The sequence below is a fragment of the Equus asinus genome, chromosome 15 (assembly GCF_041296235.1).
Source record: "Equus asinus isolate D_3611 breed Donkey chromosome 15, EquAss-T2T_v2, whole genome shotgun sequence".
Classification (NCBI taxonomy): Eukaryota; Metazoa; Chordata; class Mammalia; order Perissodactyla; family Equidae; genus Equus; species Equus asinus.
This window is the reverse complement of record NC_091804.1, coordinates 25,568,076-25,585,568: the sequence shown is the minus strand read 5'-3', so window position 1 is coordinate 25,585,568 and position 17,493 is coordinate 25,568,076. Positions and strand designations below refer to the sequence as shown.

The 17,493-nt window shown below is 45.8% G+C and overlaps 1 protein-coding gene across 6 annotated transcripts in view; it reads right to left on the bottom strand.

Moving 5' to 3' along the window:
• The window catches only part of CBFA2T2 (CBFA2/RUNX1 partner transcriptional co-repressor 2), a 139,616-nt gene extending 131,979 nt beyond the window's left edge, over positions 1–7,637 (bottom strand). For 4 of the 6 annotated variants that reach the window (XR_006514109.2, XM_044748478.2, XM_044748479.2 and 1 more), the window contains exon 1: positions 7,468–7,636. Coding sequence is in view for 4 of the 6 variants with exons in the window: in XM_044748478.2 (XP_044604413.2) it covers positions 7,468–7,501 (34 nt within the window). In the remaining 2 variants the exon portion in view is untranslated. Of the gene's footprint in view, positions 1–7,467 lie in introns of all 6 variants that reach the window. The other 2 variants (XM_014828787.3, XM_070485764.1) reach the window with 2 other exon arrangements.
• Positions 7,638–17,493: the final 9,856 nt, after the last annotated feature.

The window sequence follows — 17,493 nt, the reverse complement described above, 5'->3', positions numbered from 1 at the left end:
AATCTTTACAACTGAGTGATCGCTTTCTATGAGATTCAAAACAATACTCTGAAACTAAGGAATGAGGATAAAACTCACAAGTGAGAAATGTTACTTAGTCAATTAACTGATCATGATCCTAATGTTGCTTTCATTCATTGTACACTATCATTTAAATGATCCTTCTTGCCTAAAAGCATTCATTAAATTCAAGTAACTGACCATAGTCCAGTTCTGCATACCCTAGACAACAGGCTTAATACTCAATAACAAGTTTAAAGTCAATCTCTCTGCTTAGTTTTAGAATCTATTGATATGAAGGAAAACTAACCGGTTCCAAATCAGCATAAATGTATTCAAAAGTCAAAGATAAAGACAAAAATCATTACAAGTGTCCAAGATTCAATTTAAGAAGTCCTAACTCTCAAAACAACCAAAGTCAACAACCCTAAAAAATAACCGAAATCAAAGGATAACTTTGTTCCGAATAGGAAAACTTATACTCAATTCTACACTAGGACTCACCGAAATGTCAATTCTAAATTAACATGCAGGGGGTTGGGCCCGTGGCCAAGTGGTTAAGTTCGTGCGCTCTGCTTTAGGGCAGCCCAGGGTTTTGCCAGTTCGAATCCTGGGCACGGACATGGCACCACTCATCAAGACTCACCAAGCCACGCTGAGGCGGCGTCCCACATGCCACAACTAGAAGGACCCACAACTAAAAGAACACAACTATGTACCGGGGGCTTTGGGAGAAAAAGGAAAAAGAAAATGTTTAAATTAACATGCAGATAGCAGGTGATTAAGTAATTAAGGTTTTGGAGCAATATTACTCTCAAGGCCTTCAGCTCACTTCACTCAACTCTGCCATAAAGTAGAGGTGGGGTGCTAGGGAGGAGTGTATAGAAGCAACAAAGGTTCTGAACTTCCCCCCCAAAAAGGGAAGAAACAGCCAGGCAAAGTTCTATAAAGCAGTAATGTTTAGTTATCTCTAAGCACTGTTTTCCTCACCTTATAAATGCTGTATTTTGATAACTTAAATGACCTTTCAAAATGTACGCACTTTACAATGACACAGAGCATAGGAAGGAGAGTTCAATTTTCCCATTCATAGATGGCCAACACATTTTTTTTTGAAGATTAGCCCTGAGCTAACTACTGCCAGTCCTCCTTTTTTTTTTGCTGAGGAAGCCTGGCCCTGAGCCAACATCCGTGCCCATCTTCCTCTACCTTATATGTGTGACGGCTGCTACAGCGTGGCTTGCTGAGTGGTGCCACGTCCACACCTGGGATCCAAACCGGAGAACCCCAGGCCACCAAGAAGCGGAACGTGCGAACTTAACCGCTGCACCATCGGGCCAGCCCCAATGGCCAACACATTTAAAATAATTTTTTTTTGCAGGGGAATATTCACCCTAGGCTAACATCTGTTGCCAGTCTTCCTCCTTTCTTCTTCCTTCCCCCACCAAAGCCCCAGTACACAGTTGTGTCTAGTTGTAAGTTCTTCTGGTTCTTCTATGTGAGCCACCACCACAGCATGGCTACTGACAAAACACTTATGTGGTTCTGCAACCAGGAACTGAACCCAGGCAGAGGAAGCAAAGCAAGCCAATCTTAACCACTAAGCCATCAGCAATGGTTTGCCAACACATTTCAAATAACAGCTACCTTAATATTAAGAGCTCAGGCTCTGCAGTCAGAAAGATCTAGATTTTAATCTGGGCTTGGTTATTTATTAGCTTTATGACATCTGAGTCAATTTCCTGATTTGTAAAATGAAGGTATCTACCTACCTAAAAGTGTGGGATTAAAAGGCAAAAGGTGAGTATAATGCTTGGAATGGTATGTGGCCCAAAATAAACATCCAATATTAGTCTTTTTTTTTTTTAAGATTTTATTTTTCCTTTTTCTCCCCAAAGCCCCCCAGTACATAGTTGCATATTTTTAGTTATGGGTCCTTCTAGTTGTGGCACATGGGGCACTGCCTCAGTGTGGCTTGATGAGCAGTGCCACATCCATGCCCAGGATCCAAACCAGCGAAACCCTGGGCTGCCAAAGCAGAGTGCACGAACTTAACTACTCAGCCACGGGGCCAGCCCCTAGTCATTATTATTAAGCAGGAATCATCCCCATTTATAGACTGAGTCTCAGAGGTTGACTAACTTCCCACAGAATTAGGTCTCAAACCCAAAGCCAGTCTCCAAATTCCGCTTTTTCTTTTTTTTTTTAAAGATTTTATTTTTTTCCTTTTTCTCCCCAAAGCCCCCCAGTACATAGTTGTATATTCTTCGTTGTGGGTCCTTCTAGTTGTGGCATGTGGGATGCTGCCTCAGCGTGGTTTGATGAGCAGTGCCATGTCCTCGCCCAGGATTTGAACCAACGAAACACTGGGCTGCCTGCAGCGGAGCGCGCGAACTTAACCATTTGGCCACGGGGCCAGCCCCTGCTTTTTCCATTGTGCCAAACAACCTGCCTCATGTACATTTCTGCCTTTTTAAGCAGGTTACTAACTGCAATTTAACTTGTCTTGACTGTGGTCACAGATTGTGGTGCTTTTAATCTTACTCCATTTTTTTTCTTATCCAATGGTTTGGGGGAAAAAATGACTAAATACATCAATGTGGCATAGTAGGTAAGGACCACAGAAGAGGATGAGACTCTCTCTCTCACTGGCAGTTTGCTTACCTTGAGTAGCCCCTCTCTTCACCTGGTGTAGTGCTTTTAAATCTGTATGAGCTGGGCTCACAGTATCTTTGTTTGAAGCATATGCAGAATCTGAGTAAAATTTGAGTGAAAATTCTGAGGAGTTATCTTACTAACAAGGTATACAAGCTTCAATCATAGTCATGGGCCCAGCAGGAAAGATAGCATATTCCAGTAAGGATAATTCAAAGAGGGTTTAATAAGGGGACTATAAAGAAAGGTGTGGGCAGGATGTAAGATACCCACAGGGATAGTGGCAGTTCCTTGGGACTAATGAGAGTACCTCTAAGCCTAAGAAACACAGGGAATAAAAGCTTTCCAAACCTAGAAGGAGCAAGTCATGTATGTAGAGAGAACCACCTTCAGAGGAACAGCAATCTTCAATCAACGGTCACTGTAAGCAGAGGCAACACTCAGAGGAAGGGAACAGGGGAATTAAATTCTGTAACCACAGAGAGAAAGGAAGCCCACTGATGTAGTCCATGTAGGTAAGTCAGCACCCAGGGCAGAGAACAGGCTGGGAAAGGATGGAATGTGGACCCAGAGGAGCAAATGGAAGGCACCTAATTCAACCTCAAAGAAGTCTTTTTGGTGCACTTTCACATCTCTTCTTTCATCCGACTGGGTAACTGCCAGATAAGGAAAGAGTTACTGAACATGACAGTTCTCACTTCTTTTGAATAGTAATGCACGGGGCCTACCTACCGTAAAATATTTGTAAGCAAGTTTTTCACTACTAAGTATGATCATTTACCATTCCACTTGTATCCTGAGAATTCTTTGAAAGGTCCAATGATTTATACACCTTTGCCCACACTTACGGACTTTCCACTTACCTTGCTAGGCAAGATAAAATCACAAAAATACAGATACTTTCATAACCCTCACACAGTTTATATTTAGTAGTTTATCTTCTTTGATAACGAAGAAGGCAGAATGAGGTAAGTGCCAGCAGAGAGGAAAGGGCTGTGGTGCTGTGAAAAGTTCTAGAAGAGGCTTCCTTGCCATCTGGCCCCTGCCAGGCACAAGTCCAGCCAGAATTCACTGTTATCCTATTAATAAGGTATACAAGCTTCAATCAGGTTCCCTGCAGGTCCGGATCCTGGAGAACTACTCACCAAGCTCTCAAAAGCCTCCAGTTTCCACTCTATATCCTTGGCCAATAAGGTCCACTCCTCCTCCTACTGGAAAAAAACCCTCTCCTTCTTAGGTCTGGTTCAAATGTCACTTCTTTACCTGAACCTTACTTGCACTCTCAAAGAACAATTAGCTAAGCCTCCTCTGCATCCCCAAAAGTCTCTGCTCGGAGCACTTAAAGCACTTTGTCATTGTCCATGTACCCGTGCAGGGGCCCTACTAGACTTTGAGACCCTAAGGCATCTTTGCATCCTCAGCCACTAACAGCACCCAAAACAGAGTGCGTCAAGCCCAGTATAAGTACTTTATACATATTAATATATATATTAATACATTATATTAACATATACATATTATCAATCATCACAATAAAATTGCAAATAAGGTAGGAACTCCCCATCATCTCAACTTTACAGATGATGAAAATAAAGTTTATAGAAAGGCTAAGCAACATGCCCAAAGTCTCAAAGCTAGTAAGGATAGACCCCAAGATTTCAACCTAGGCACAACTCAACAGTTTCAACAGACCTCATGGGTTGAGGGGAAGGTCCCATTACAAGACCAATGGTCTCCACCCCAGGGGGCACAGGTATTATTCACACAACGGGGTGTGGAAAGACAATATTGGAACTTCTACTTATATTTGCTTTAGTTCATCCTTTTGTAAAATATCTATTTTCGCACATTATAAAATGTACACAATACAGAGTACAGTCAACACTGTAATTGTAATTTAAAACAAACATTCACATATGTGTGCATACTCAACCCTATTTACTGACAGAAAGAACACTAAAAACATTTGCGGCCACTGCTCTAGATGACTTCCCCCAGGGACTCTGAGCTCCTGTATTCTCTGCCCAGGACTTCAGTTAAAAACATTAGCCAAGGGGCTGGCCACATGGTTAAGTTCACGCGCTCCACTTTGGTGGCCCAGGATTTTGCCGGTTTGAATCCTGGGAGCAGACATGGCACCACTCGTCAGGCCATGCTGAGGCAGCATCCCACATGCCACAACTAGAAGGACATACAACTAAATATACGACTAGGTACCAGGGGGATTTGGGGAGAAAAAGCAGAAAGAAAAAAAAAAAAGATTGGCAACAGTTGTTAGCTCAGGTGCCAATATTAAAAAAAGAGTTAAAAAAAAAAAATTAGGGGCTGGCCCCGTGGCCGAGTGGTTAAGTTCACATGCTCCGCTGCAGGTGGACCAGTGTTTCGTTGGTTCAAATTCTGGGTGCAGACATGGCACTGCTCATCAAGCCACGCTGAGGCAGCGTCCCACATGCCACAACTAGAAGGACCCACAACGAAGACTATACAACTATGTACTGGGGGTCTTTGGGGAGAAAAAGGAAAAAAAATAAAATCTTTAAAAAAAAAATCAATTAAAAAAAAATTAGCCAATCAAGACTATGAGTAAGCTTCTGGAGGCAAGGGTCTGCTCTTAATCACCTTTGTAGCCCTCCCTCAGCAAAGAGCCTGGAGCTTAGCAGAAGGTCAATGTTGGATCCAAGTGTATTGTAAGAACCTCACTAAAAAAATCCTCAGGGGCCAGCCCTGTGGCCGAGTGGTTAAGTTTTGTGCACTCCACTGTGGCAGCCCAGGGTTTCACTGGTTCAGATCCTGGACGCAGACATGGCACCACTTATCAGGCCATGCTGAGGCGGCGTCTCACATGCCACAACCAGAAGGACCCACAACTAAAAAATATACAACTATGTACTGGGGGGCTTTGGGGAGAAAAAGCAGGAAAAAGAAATCCTCAATATTTTAAAGCAACTTACTATATGCTTCTAGATTAAAAAAAAAATACATGAAACACACTGCCTAGGAATGTAATATAGATTTCTCTTAGGAACACTGAAAAAATTAAATAAATAAAGCTTTAGTTACATAATAGAACCAAAAATTGTACTTTGGGGCATAATTTAAACTGAAAACTGCATAAAAAAAGATTTGGGGGCCAGCCCCGTGACCAAGCGGTTAAGTTCGAGCGTTCCGCTGCACGGCCCAGGGTTTTGCCGGTTCGGATCCTGGGCGCAGACACAGCACCGCTCACCAAGCCATGCTGAGGCAGCATCCCACATACCACAACTAGAAGGACCCACAACTAAAAATATGCAACTATGTACAGGGGGGCTTTGGGAGAAAAAGGAAAATAACATCTTTAAAAAAAAAAGATTTAGACATAAAAAATTTAAGTTCAGATATAGGGAACTTTCCTGAAATGGTGCACCTTTGTCAAACCTAAAGGGTCACCACTGTCTGCCTCTCTTCAGTTATATGCTCCAAGAGGAAGGAATCAACCATCAACAGCAGCAACTGCAGAGCCGACTATCAAAATGCACTAGCTGGATGCTGGATACTTTGCATTTCTTCAATCCAACATTTAATGGTGTCAAACAAAGAGGAGAGGCTGGTAAAGCCTCCCTTTATGTGTTGAAGATTAGGGGCTCTGAGGCCAGATCACAGGCTTCCTTCTGTTCCTCAGTTTCATCCTCTGTAAAATGGGCATACTCAAATACTTAACTCTTATTTATGTTGTCACCAGGATTAAATAAGAGAAAACATGCAAAATGGATTTATCTGTTTCCTCATTTACCATGTCCTCTCTCCCCTTCCCCCAACCAAACTCAAAGCCTGGGTTTGGTCCAATTTGCTGCTATATTCCGAAAGCCAAGAATGATACTTTTACTTAATAGATCATTTAATAAATATCAAATGAATAAAATACAAAATGCCATCTGCTCAAAAACTCTTGGCTATTATTGCTGCTGTAACAAGAAACAATTAAAATTTTATTATTATTAAAAGACTCCCACCCCTCCCCCAAGGATCTCAAAGAATTCTATTCTAAGAGGAATCGTAGATAAAAGCTGGAATGGAGAAACGGAGGTAGGAAAACAGTTGGATCATAAAGCAGGACTAACAGAAGACAAAACAAAATCTCCAATACACAGACAGAGCCCAATTTCGGGCTTCTCCAAGCGAGGTTCACTGGGAGCGAGGTTCACTGGATGAGGTTTATTAGCGATTACAACAATGACAGTTTTCGCGCTTGTGTGTGTGCCAGAGTCTGCTCAGCATTCTGCTGGGCTCACAAAACCCAAGAAACTGCACGCCTCCATTTTGCAGATGGGGGAACTGAGGCTCGGAGAGAACCAAGGTCACAGCCTCTAAGTGGGGGAGCTGGGATGTGAACCTAGGCAGTCCGACCCCTGAGCCTGCACTCAACAGGCCCCTGGGAGGGGCATCCTCGCCTCCACCACCGGCCACACGTCCCTCGAAATTGGACATAACACTTCCCCAGGAGCCGCGCTTCGTGGCCCCAGCGCCGGGAAACAAAACAATCCTTGTCCGCGGGCAAGCCCGATGGTCGCCGGCCGGGCCTGGGCTCCGAGGCCGCGGTCCCCAGTTGCGCTCACACTGTGAGCCCCGAGCTCTCCGGGCGGCGCAGGAAGCGCCCGGGCGGCCTCGGGAGCCCGGGAAGGCCCGGCCCGCCGCGTGACCTTGGATCTGCGCCCTGCTTCGGGCCTCAGTTTCCCCACCCCAGCCTCGCGCCGGGGGCCTCTCGGGAGCTCGCGCCTGTGGAGCTGCAGGCCCCTCACACGCCCCCCTCGCCGCCCGCCTTCCTGCCCCGCTTACGCTGGAAGGCGGCCGGTCCAGGGACGCCCACCATCGCCGAGAGCCGCCGCCGCGCGCCTCCGGCCTCCACCCGCGGCCCGGGTCCCTCGCAGGCGCCGCCGCGGGACCTGTAGCCGCCGAGCTCGCAAAGCCCAGCGCCGCCGCTGCCGTCGCCCCCACCGCCGCCGGCTAGCCCCGCCCCGCCCGCCGGCACGCCCCCGCCGCGCGCTCTCGCCCGCCAGACCAACGCACGCGGAAGCCCGGCCCAAAGACCTTCTCCCGCGAAACCCCGCCCCCTGACCTGCCCCGCCCCTTCCGCGCGAACCTGCCGCCCTATCCCGGCGCGTCCTGCTCCTCAGACCCGCCCCTCCTGCGTCATGCGCGCCCGTCGCGCGCACGGCCCGCTCTTCGGGCGCAGGTCTTGCAGCTGAGGCCCGGGCAGCGGCTCAGGCCCGAGGGCGGAGGCGGTGTCCTAGGGGGCGGAGCTCACGGGCGGGGACGACTGCTCACCTGGGTTATCCAGGTTGAGGCCTGGTCGCCTTTCGCACGTCGTTAAGTCGCTTCCCCTTTCTGGCCGATGGTGTTCCAAAAGCAGAAAATGTCATCATCATAATATTAATAACTGTTAGCTATCTTTATTGCTATTGAGCTCTTTATCGTGTTCGGGCGCTATTTTCATACACTCCATTCAGGTAATCCTCACAATGAGGGAAAGAGGTATTATTTCACCCTTTCCACACGTGCAGAAAGGGCTTCCCCACCAAGCAGCTTGCCCACTGGTTCCTGTTAGCAAGAAGCAGAGCTGGGATTGGAACCTAGGAACTTCTGACTTCAGACCTAGTACTTTAAGCTACTCTGAACTATTCTGTCAAAAACAGGGATTAAAATTAAAACAAGAGATTAAAAATTCCAAACTCCTCTGGGCCAGCCAGTGGCGCAGCGGTTAAGTTCACACGTTCTGCTTCTCCGTGGCCCAGGGTTTGTGGGTTTGGATCCTGGGTGTGGACATGGCACCACTTGGCACGCCATGCTGTGGTAGGGATCCCGCATAAAATAGAAGAAGATGGGCATGGATGTTAACAAGGGCCAGTCTTCCTCAGCAAAAAGAGGAGGATTGGTTGCACGTGTTAGCTAAGGGCTAATCTTCCTCAAAAAGAAAAACAAAGTTGGAAAAAAACTAAAAAATAAAAATAAAATGGCATGGGTAAATTCTAGATCTATTCTACATCTTGATTGCCATGATAATTACATGCATTTGTCAAAACTCATAGAACTGTACATTTTAAAAAGTGAAAGTTACTTTATATAAATTTTTAAGTGAATTTAAAAAGTGAAAAAATTGAAGTATATGTACATATATAGCAAAATGCAAATGGCAAGCATACAACTCAATGAATTGTTTCAGGTTTAAATAACACTTTGTAACTACCACACATACCAAGACAAAGCTCATCTTCCACCACCCTAGAAGAATGTGTAATGTCTCTTTCCCCCCCGGCAGTCACTACTATTCTTACTTCTATCACTGTAGCTATATAATTGTTTTTTGCTTACTAGCTTTATTGAGATATGATTCATATATCGTACAATCACCCATTTAAAGTGTACAATTCAGTGGTTTTAATATATTCACAGAGTTGTACAACCATCACCAGAATCTAACTTTAGAACATTTTCATCATCCCAAAAAGAAACTCCATACTCATGAGCAGTCGCTCTCCATCGTGTCCTCTCCAGCTCTTATGACTGCTTTTTTAAAAATCAACTTTTTTAGGGGCTGGCCCCGTGGCCGAGTGGTTAAGTTCGCGCACTCCACTGCAGGCGGCCCAGTGTTTCGTCAGTTCGAGTCCTGGGCGCGGACATGGCACTGCTCATCAGACCACGCTGAGGCGGCGTCCCACATGCCACAACTAGAAGGACCCACAACGAAGAACATACAACTATGTACCGGGGGGCTTTGGGGAGAAAAAGGAAAAAAATAAAATCTTTAAAAAAAAAATCAACTTTTTTAGGTGTACTTTATATACAATGAACCACATCAATTTAAAGGACCCAATTTGATGAGTTTTGACAATTACATATACCTGTGAAATCACCAGCATTATCAAGATGCCAAACACTTCCATCACCCCTCTCTGATTCCTCCTCTTCCTTTACAAAGCATCCTTCCATCTACATCTAGACCCAGGGAACCACTAATCTGCTTTCTGGCACCATGCATTAGTTTGCATTTTCTGGAATTGCATATAAATGGGTTCATACAACATGTACTCTGCTGCCTGGCTTCTTTCACCCAGCATAGTGATTTTGAGATTCATCTGTGTTGTATCTACCAGTAGTTTACCTTCCCTTTTTATTACCAGGTAGTATTTCATTGTTTGAGATATACTACATTCTACTATTTTTGAAAATAAAACTTTCTTGCTAAAGACCTGGACAGGCCTGGCTTTGAACATACAGATTTCTCAAGTTCTATTGGGTTTCAGATATAAATTAGTCTCCACAGGTTCACCACCTTTTCTATTTCTTTATCATTCTTGCTTAGTTTGTGGTGGGGTGTGTACATGTGTTGAAGGTAGGGGAGAGAGGCCTTCTAGAAAAGCAGCACCTGTATCCATTGGTTACCTAAGGCCTAGAGGATCAGGGACACTAACATTTAAGAGTCAGACACAGATACCTGTGCCTTGTTGACTGAATTTGACCTCAGCTTTGCAAAAGCTCTATTTTCCAGCCAAAGGAGCTAAGGCTCAGAGAGGTTAAGAGACTTACCATAAAGTTTGCCTGAGTCAGAAGCTTAGTCTTAGACAGAATTGAATTCTGACATGCTTTTCACAACCTTCTAAAGGAATCATGCACTTTGTAGACCTAAGAAAATGGCTTGGGGCCTGGCTGTTTCTTGTCCAAACCAAGTGATGTTTTCCTAACTGGTGACAAGAAGAATAAAGATGGGTGGCAGGGAGACGTGAATGCTGCCTGCCATCTGCCCTGGCCATGCCCCTTCCGCTGGCAAGTGATAAACACAAGGCCCAGCCAGATGACAGTCAGTGAAGAGAAGCCAATTTAAAGGTGTATGGTCCTTGTTGGGTAAACAGGAACCTAAAATGCCCATGGCACTTTAGAAAGCCTATCTGTGTACCAGGGAACTATTTGCCATGGTTGGGACTTCTCTAATAAGCAAGGCTTTTTCTCCACAGGAGGCTGAAGAGCCCAAGAGCTCCCAGAGGGAGAGATGAACAAGTTGAGTTTCTTGGCCGAGGGTTATATTCTTAAAATTCGTTATTGTTTATGAGAAAAATGTGAGAATATTCATGGTGAGGAATTTGTGTACCACACGAGACTTGGAAGAAAATGAAAACCACTCAGTTCTTTTTGTTTTTGAGGAAGATTAGCCCTGAGCTAACTGCTGCCAATCCTCCGCTTTTCACTGAGGAAGACTGGCCCTGAGCTAACATCCGTGCCCATCTTCCTTTACTTTATATGTGGGACGCCTACCACAGCATGGTGTGTCAAGCAGTGCCATGTCCGCACCCAGGATCCGAACCAGTGAACCCCGGGCCGCCGAGAAGCAGAGTGTGCGCACTTAACTGCTGCTCTACCAAGCCAGCCCCAACCACTCAGTTCTTAACACACAGAAATAAATTGCTGTTGTTTTACTGTATATCCTTCTCAAATTTTTCTATTCATGAGTATATTTACATAATTGAGATGATACTATTAATGCATTTCTGCCTCCTGCCTTTTTCCTTTTTTTCACTATTACATACATCAGCATTTTCCCACATCACTAAAAATCATTTATGAACATCACTTTAATGGATGGCCACATAATACTTTACTTTTGATAGAATCCGATATGAATAGTCTTTAGGGCTGTTTGTTTTATTTTTTCTATTAATAAATTATGCCGTGTTGAACATCACTGTGCATCCGTCTTTCCTATTTTCTGATTCTTAGAATATATTTTTCTTTTACTTTTGGTGAGGAAGATTGGTCCTGAGCTAACATCTGTGCCAATCTTCCTCTATTTTGCATGTAGGACGCCTCCACAGCATGCCTTGATGAGCAGGGTGTAGGTCTGTGCCTGGGATCCAAACTGGCGAACTGGTGAACCCTGGGCAGCCAAAGTGGAGCACAAAAACTTAATCATTATGCTGCTGGGCTGGCCCCAGAAGAGATTTTTCAAAATGATATTATTGGGTCAAATGATAGCAACATTTTCAGTTTTACCAAATCATGTTTCCACCAGTAGTGGTTGGGTATGCTCATCTCTCAACACCCTAACAATGGGTATTAAAATTATTTTACAACATTTCCAAATTTATAGATAAAAATATGATATATTGTTAATGGCCAGTATTGCTCCCTGATGGGTAAGTAAATTCATGAGACTCAGAAGTCCCCAAGGAGAGAAGGGTATGCCACCCCAAAGCAGTGTACCTCTTGCCCTGCAGGCAATGATACAGAGGCTTGCTCCTTGCAACTCCTACATCCAGTCATCATCTCCTTGACTTCACTGGTAAATGCCACTGGAATCCACATCTTCCTCTTCTACTGACTTCTGCTGTCCAGGGTGAGGTTATCATCACTTCTTTATTTTTTTGGTCTCCATTTAGACATTTTATTATGAAATATGTCATACCTGCAGAAAGGTGTACTGCACTATTGCAACAGTCTCCTAATTGGCTTCCCTTCCTCTAAGGTTCTCCCTTCACTAACTGTCCTTTGCAGCCAGAGGATCTGGGCAACTCATGTCTGCCCACATTCCAGCCTCCTTTAAAATCCTAAGTGGCTCCCTATGGACAAAAACTATTTAAACTCATCATGGTATTCAAGGCTGTACGCACTCTAACCTCGCTCACCCTCGCCTTCTGCCTGCCTTACCTTCCTCTCTGGCCACACAGAGATACAGTCATGTGTTGCTTAATGACAGGGATACATTCCGAGAAAGGCGGCCTTAGGTGATTTCATCGTTGTGTAATCATAGGGTGTACTTACACAAACGTAGATAGTATAGCCTACCATACACCTAGGCTCTATGGTAGGGAACTTGTGGGACCACCACCGTATATGCGGTCCATTGTTGACTGAAACGTCATTATGTGGCACATGACTGTATTTCACAAGAGCTACATCGATTGAATGCTTCCTGTGTGCCAGGTCCTGTGTGCAAAGCAGAAAGCATAGCTAATATCTCTGCTAGGTTGAGTGCTATCATGTCCCTTTTAACAGAAGAGAAGACTGAGGCTCATGAGGGCTGAGTGCTTTGTCCCAGGTCACACAGCTGGTAATTGGCCAATTCTAGAATCCATGTTTTTACCCCAAGTCACCATACTGGCTCTTCTCCAGACAACACTGTCCTCCAGGCCTTTGTCCAAACTGGTCCCTTGGCCTTCTTTAGGCCTAAAGGCAAATATGCGAATATGCCTTAAAGTCCTGCCTAACTGTTACCATGTTCCTCCTCATCCGTTTTTCCAGGTACCCTTGTCCCTCCAAACAATAGAAATAACTTTGTACTGAACATAGACCCCATAAACCCCACCGGAACACAGCTTTAAACCCTATATATAAGTTTCAAGTTCCTTAGGGGCAGGGATCTTTTCTTGTTTATAGCTGGTCTTTGGGCCCAGGATGGTGTCTGATGAGAAACTGCATCTCAGGAGAGTTCAGCCAGCCCCAGTCAGAAGTGCCTCCCTTTTCAACTAGTGCTTCTACATTCACTCACTTGGTCACTCAACAAACATTTAACAGCGTAGATGGTGGACTAGGACACAGGTTGTGTCACTCTCTGCCTAAAACACACATGAACTCTCCACTCTGATGGTCAGAGTTAAAGTAGTACAACCACTTAGGAAAACAGCTTCTACTTAGGCTAGGCACATGCCTGTTCTATGACCCAGTATTTCCACTCCTAGGTGTATACCAGAGAGGAATGCTTACCTGTGTGTGTGAAAAGACATGTATACAACTGCTTATACTACGAATTTTTTTTTTACAATTTTACACAATGAAAGATTTTTTTTTTTTTTTTTTTTGAGGAAGTCAGCCCTGAGCTAACATCTGATGCCAATCCTCCTCTTTTTGCTGAGGAAGACTGGCCCTGAGTTAACATCCGTGCTCATCTTCCTCTACTTTATATGTGGGATACCTGCCACAGCATGGCTTGATGAGCGGTGCCGTGTCTGTACCCGGAATCCGAACTGGTGAACCGCGGGCCGCCAAAGTGGAATGTGCACATTTAACCACTGCGCCACCGGGCCGGCCCCAATATAGTACGATTATTTACAAAACCTCAAACCAGAATGTTCCAAAGTGTCTGTCAACAGGATAAATTAATTGTGGTATATTCACACAGTTGAATGCTACACAGCTATGACATTAAACAAACTATTGCTATACAGACAACAGAGATGAATCTCACATCATGTTGGGTGAAAGAAGCCAGACACAAGTACACACTGTGTGATTCCATTTATATATAAAGTCCCAAGAATAAGTAAACTAATCTATGCTGTTAGACATCAGGAGAGTGGTGATCCTAGTCTGGGGGAGGGTTAGTGACTGGGCTGGCACTCCTGGAGGGCTTCTGGGGGCTGGTGATGTTCTGACTCTTGATCTGGGTGCCGGGCCGTTACACGTGTGTGTTCAGCTTGAGAAAATTCACACTTAAGATTTGCGCTCTGTATGTTTTTCCTCAATAAAAAATTACAAATGAAAAATAGCAAACACTTCCCCAAGACTCCTCAGTGTGCTTAAAATAAAATGCAAACTGCCCACCAGGACCTACAAAGTCCTCCACTGTGCGACCCCTGACTCTCTCTCAGACCTAGTCTTCCCTCTCACCTCTTCTTTACCTGCCCCACCCGCAAAGCTTTTCAGACTCCCAGCCACACCCCTCTTTCAGCAGTTCAGGCTGCAGGGAGAGAGTGACCTAAGCCAGAGCTGTCCCTGGGAGACCCACCCTAGAAGGGATGTCTTAGCCTGAGGCAGAGGAACGCATATAAAAGGTTTCAAGTATGCCCAGAGGCCTCTGATTTGCTTTTCTTTTCCTTTAAACAACTAGCCACAAGCCATACTAAAAGAGAGAGAAATCCAGAGATTTAGAGCCTCCTCTGAGAAGTGGAGAAGTGGAAAAGACATCTCCTGAGAGCTGCCCACTCGTGGAGCAGAGGGTCTCAGACGTCATTCCCACGCGACGGCAGCCCTGGCGTTCACTCAGAATTCCGTCTCCTACAGCTCCCCGAGTGTCAATTCTGATTGTATATGGGGGAGCAGTACGAGGGACACACTGTAAGTCTGTTACTAATTTGCAGTAAGTCGTTGCCTCTGAGCGGCATTTCCCCATCTACGAAGTCAGATAGCAACAGCACCTGCCTTACGGCCTATGGGTGTTAGATAACTGTATTAGGTGCCCAGCATGGCTCCTAGCCACAGCCTCTGCTTCCCTCTTTCCTTCACTGAGCACCTACTGTGTGCCAGGCACTGTGCTGAGCACTGGGCATACAGCAGTGAACAAAGACAAAACTCCTGCCCCGTGGAGCCTCCATCCTTGTGATGGGACAAGGACAGTGGACTGACAGTGAGCAAGTAAATAAATATACACTATGATAGGTGCTCTGAGGAAAAATAAGACAAGACTAAGGCAGGGGGCAGTGCAGATGCTATTTTACGTAAGGTGACTAAGAAAGTCTTCTTTGGGGGCCGTCCCCATGGCCGAGTGGTTAAGTTCGTGTGCTCTGCTCCAATGACCCAGGGTTTCACTGGTTCGAGTCCTGGGTGTGGACATGGCACCACTCGTCAGACCATGCTGAGGCGGCGTCCCACATGCCACAACTAGAGGGACCCACAACTAAAAATACACAACTAGGTACTGGGGGGGCTTTGGGAGAAAAAGGGAAAATAAAATCTTTGAGAAAGCCTTCTTTAAAGAAGGTATTAGGGGGGCCAGCCCAGTGAAACAGTGGTTAAGTTCCCACGTTCCACTTCAGCAGCCCTGGGTTCGCAAGTTTTGATCCCAGGCGTGGACCTACACACCACTTGTCAAGCCATGCTGTGGTGGCATCCCACATATAAAGTAGAGGAAGATGTGCACGGATGTTAGCTCAGGGCCAGCCTTCCTCAGCAAAAAAGGAGGATTGGCAGCAGATGTTAGCTCAGGGCTAATCTTTCTCAAAAAAAAAAAAAAAGAAGGTATTAGGGGCTGACCTGGTGGCATAGTAGTTAAGTTCACATGCTCTGCTTTGGTGGCTGAGGGCTGATGGATTCAGATCCTGGGCATGAACCTACACACTGCTCATCAAGTCATGCTGTGGCAGCGTCCCACATATAAAATAGAAGAAGATTGGTGCAGATGTTAGCTCAGCAACAATCTTCCTCAAGCAAAAAGAGGAAGATTGGCAATGGATGTTAGCTCAGGGCCAATCTTCCTCACCAAAAAAAAAGAGAGAGAGAGAGAGTATTTACATTCCTGAGACCTGAAGAAGGTAAGAGAGCTGCCAGAAGCTGTGTGAGGTAAGGGTGGCAGGAGCAAGGGCCTGAGGCAAGAGCATGAAGGGCACAGAAAGGACATCAGTCTGTGACTGGGTAAGGGGACCAGGCCAGATAAGTGGGGCCCAGTAGGCTGCAGTAAGGAATTTAACTTTGTTCTGAGTGCATTTTGGAGCCAATACAGTTTGAGGAGAGGAGCGACATGATTTTCATGCCTCCGAGGTGGAGAGTATAAGGAGAAGCTGCCGAACCCTGGAGGCAGACAACAGTGGTTCAGACCAGGGGGGTGGCAGACAGTGAAGAGTATGAGAAGGGGTTGGATTCGAGATACATTTTGAAGGTGGAGCCAATAGGATTTGCTGATGTCTCCTTTGTAGGGCATGGGAAAGAGAAAGGTCAAGGATGATTCTAAAGTTTTGGGCGGGACTGCTGGAAGGATGGAGCAGCCATCCCCTGGGATAGAGATAACTGTGGGATGAACAGACACATCCTGGGGGCAAAAGCAAGAGTTGAGGTTTAAAGATGTTAACTTTGGGGGCTGGCCCATGGCCAAGTGGTTAAGTTCGCCTGCTCCACTTTGCTGGCCCAGGGTTTCGCCGGTTTGGATCCTTGGCGCGGATCTAGCAACGCTTATCAAGGCACGCTGAGGCGGCATCTCACATAGCAGAGCCAGAAGGATCTACAACTAGAATATACAACTATGTACTGGGGGCTTTGGAGAGAAGAAAAAGAAGCAAAAAAGATTGGCGACAGATGTTAGCTCAGGGCCAATCTTTAAAAAAAAAAAAAAAAATCTTAGTGCCCTCTACCTCCACGGAGGGACTCAGCACTAGCTACTTTAAAAAAAAGAAGAAAAAGGCTGTTAACTTTGGGATGCCAACAGACAGTCACATGGAGATGCTCATTTCTTGCTGTGGTGGTTAAGCTCCAGAGCTGAGCCGGGCCCACAGCAGATGCATTTAGTTTGAAGTAGTCTTAATGTGACCCATTTATGCCCTTCAGCCTCTGGCACAGCTGAACCTACGAACCGAGAGGTAGCTCATCCTCCCCTCCCCTCCCCTCCCCTCCCCTCTGGGCCTCCCATCTGGCGCACCTTTCCCAGGTGACAGCTGTGCTGGAAACTGCTCATCCCAGGCCCAGACATGTGTGACCTTAAACCGCCTCTGGGAAGTGGTGGTGAGGACAGGCCCTGCAACTCCCGGTGCCTCCCCTACCTCATCCGCATCCGGGCCAGGAGGCTCCTGCTGGTGGCTGGGACAGAGTTGGGTGCAGCTGTTTGCTTTACCTCGGTGCTGCAGGGCTCAGCTCCACACCTGTTCTCCTCCCTCCTGCTGAGGCGTTGAGAATAAAAGAACGCCCACTCACCAAGGTCATTACCTTGCTGGGGGCGGGAGAAAGACTGCAGAAGGGAGAGCCCTATTTGAGAAAGGGAGAAAAGCTCAGGGGAATTAGAGGGTTTGAATCAGCACAGTCTAAGGCAACTTGCTTCGATAATGGGAATGTTCTGTAACTGTGCTGCTCAGTACAGCAGCCACCAGAACGTGTGGGTACTGAGCACTTATG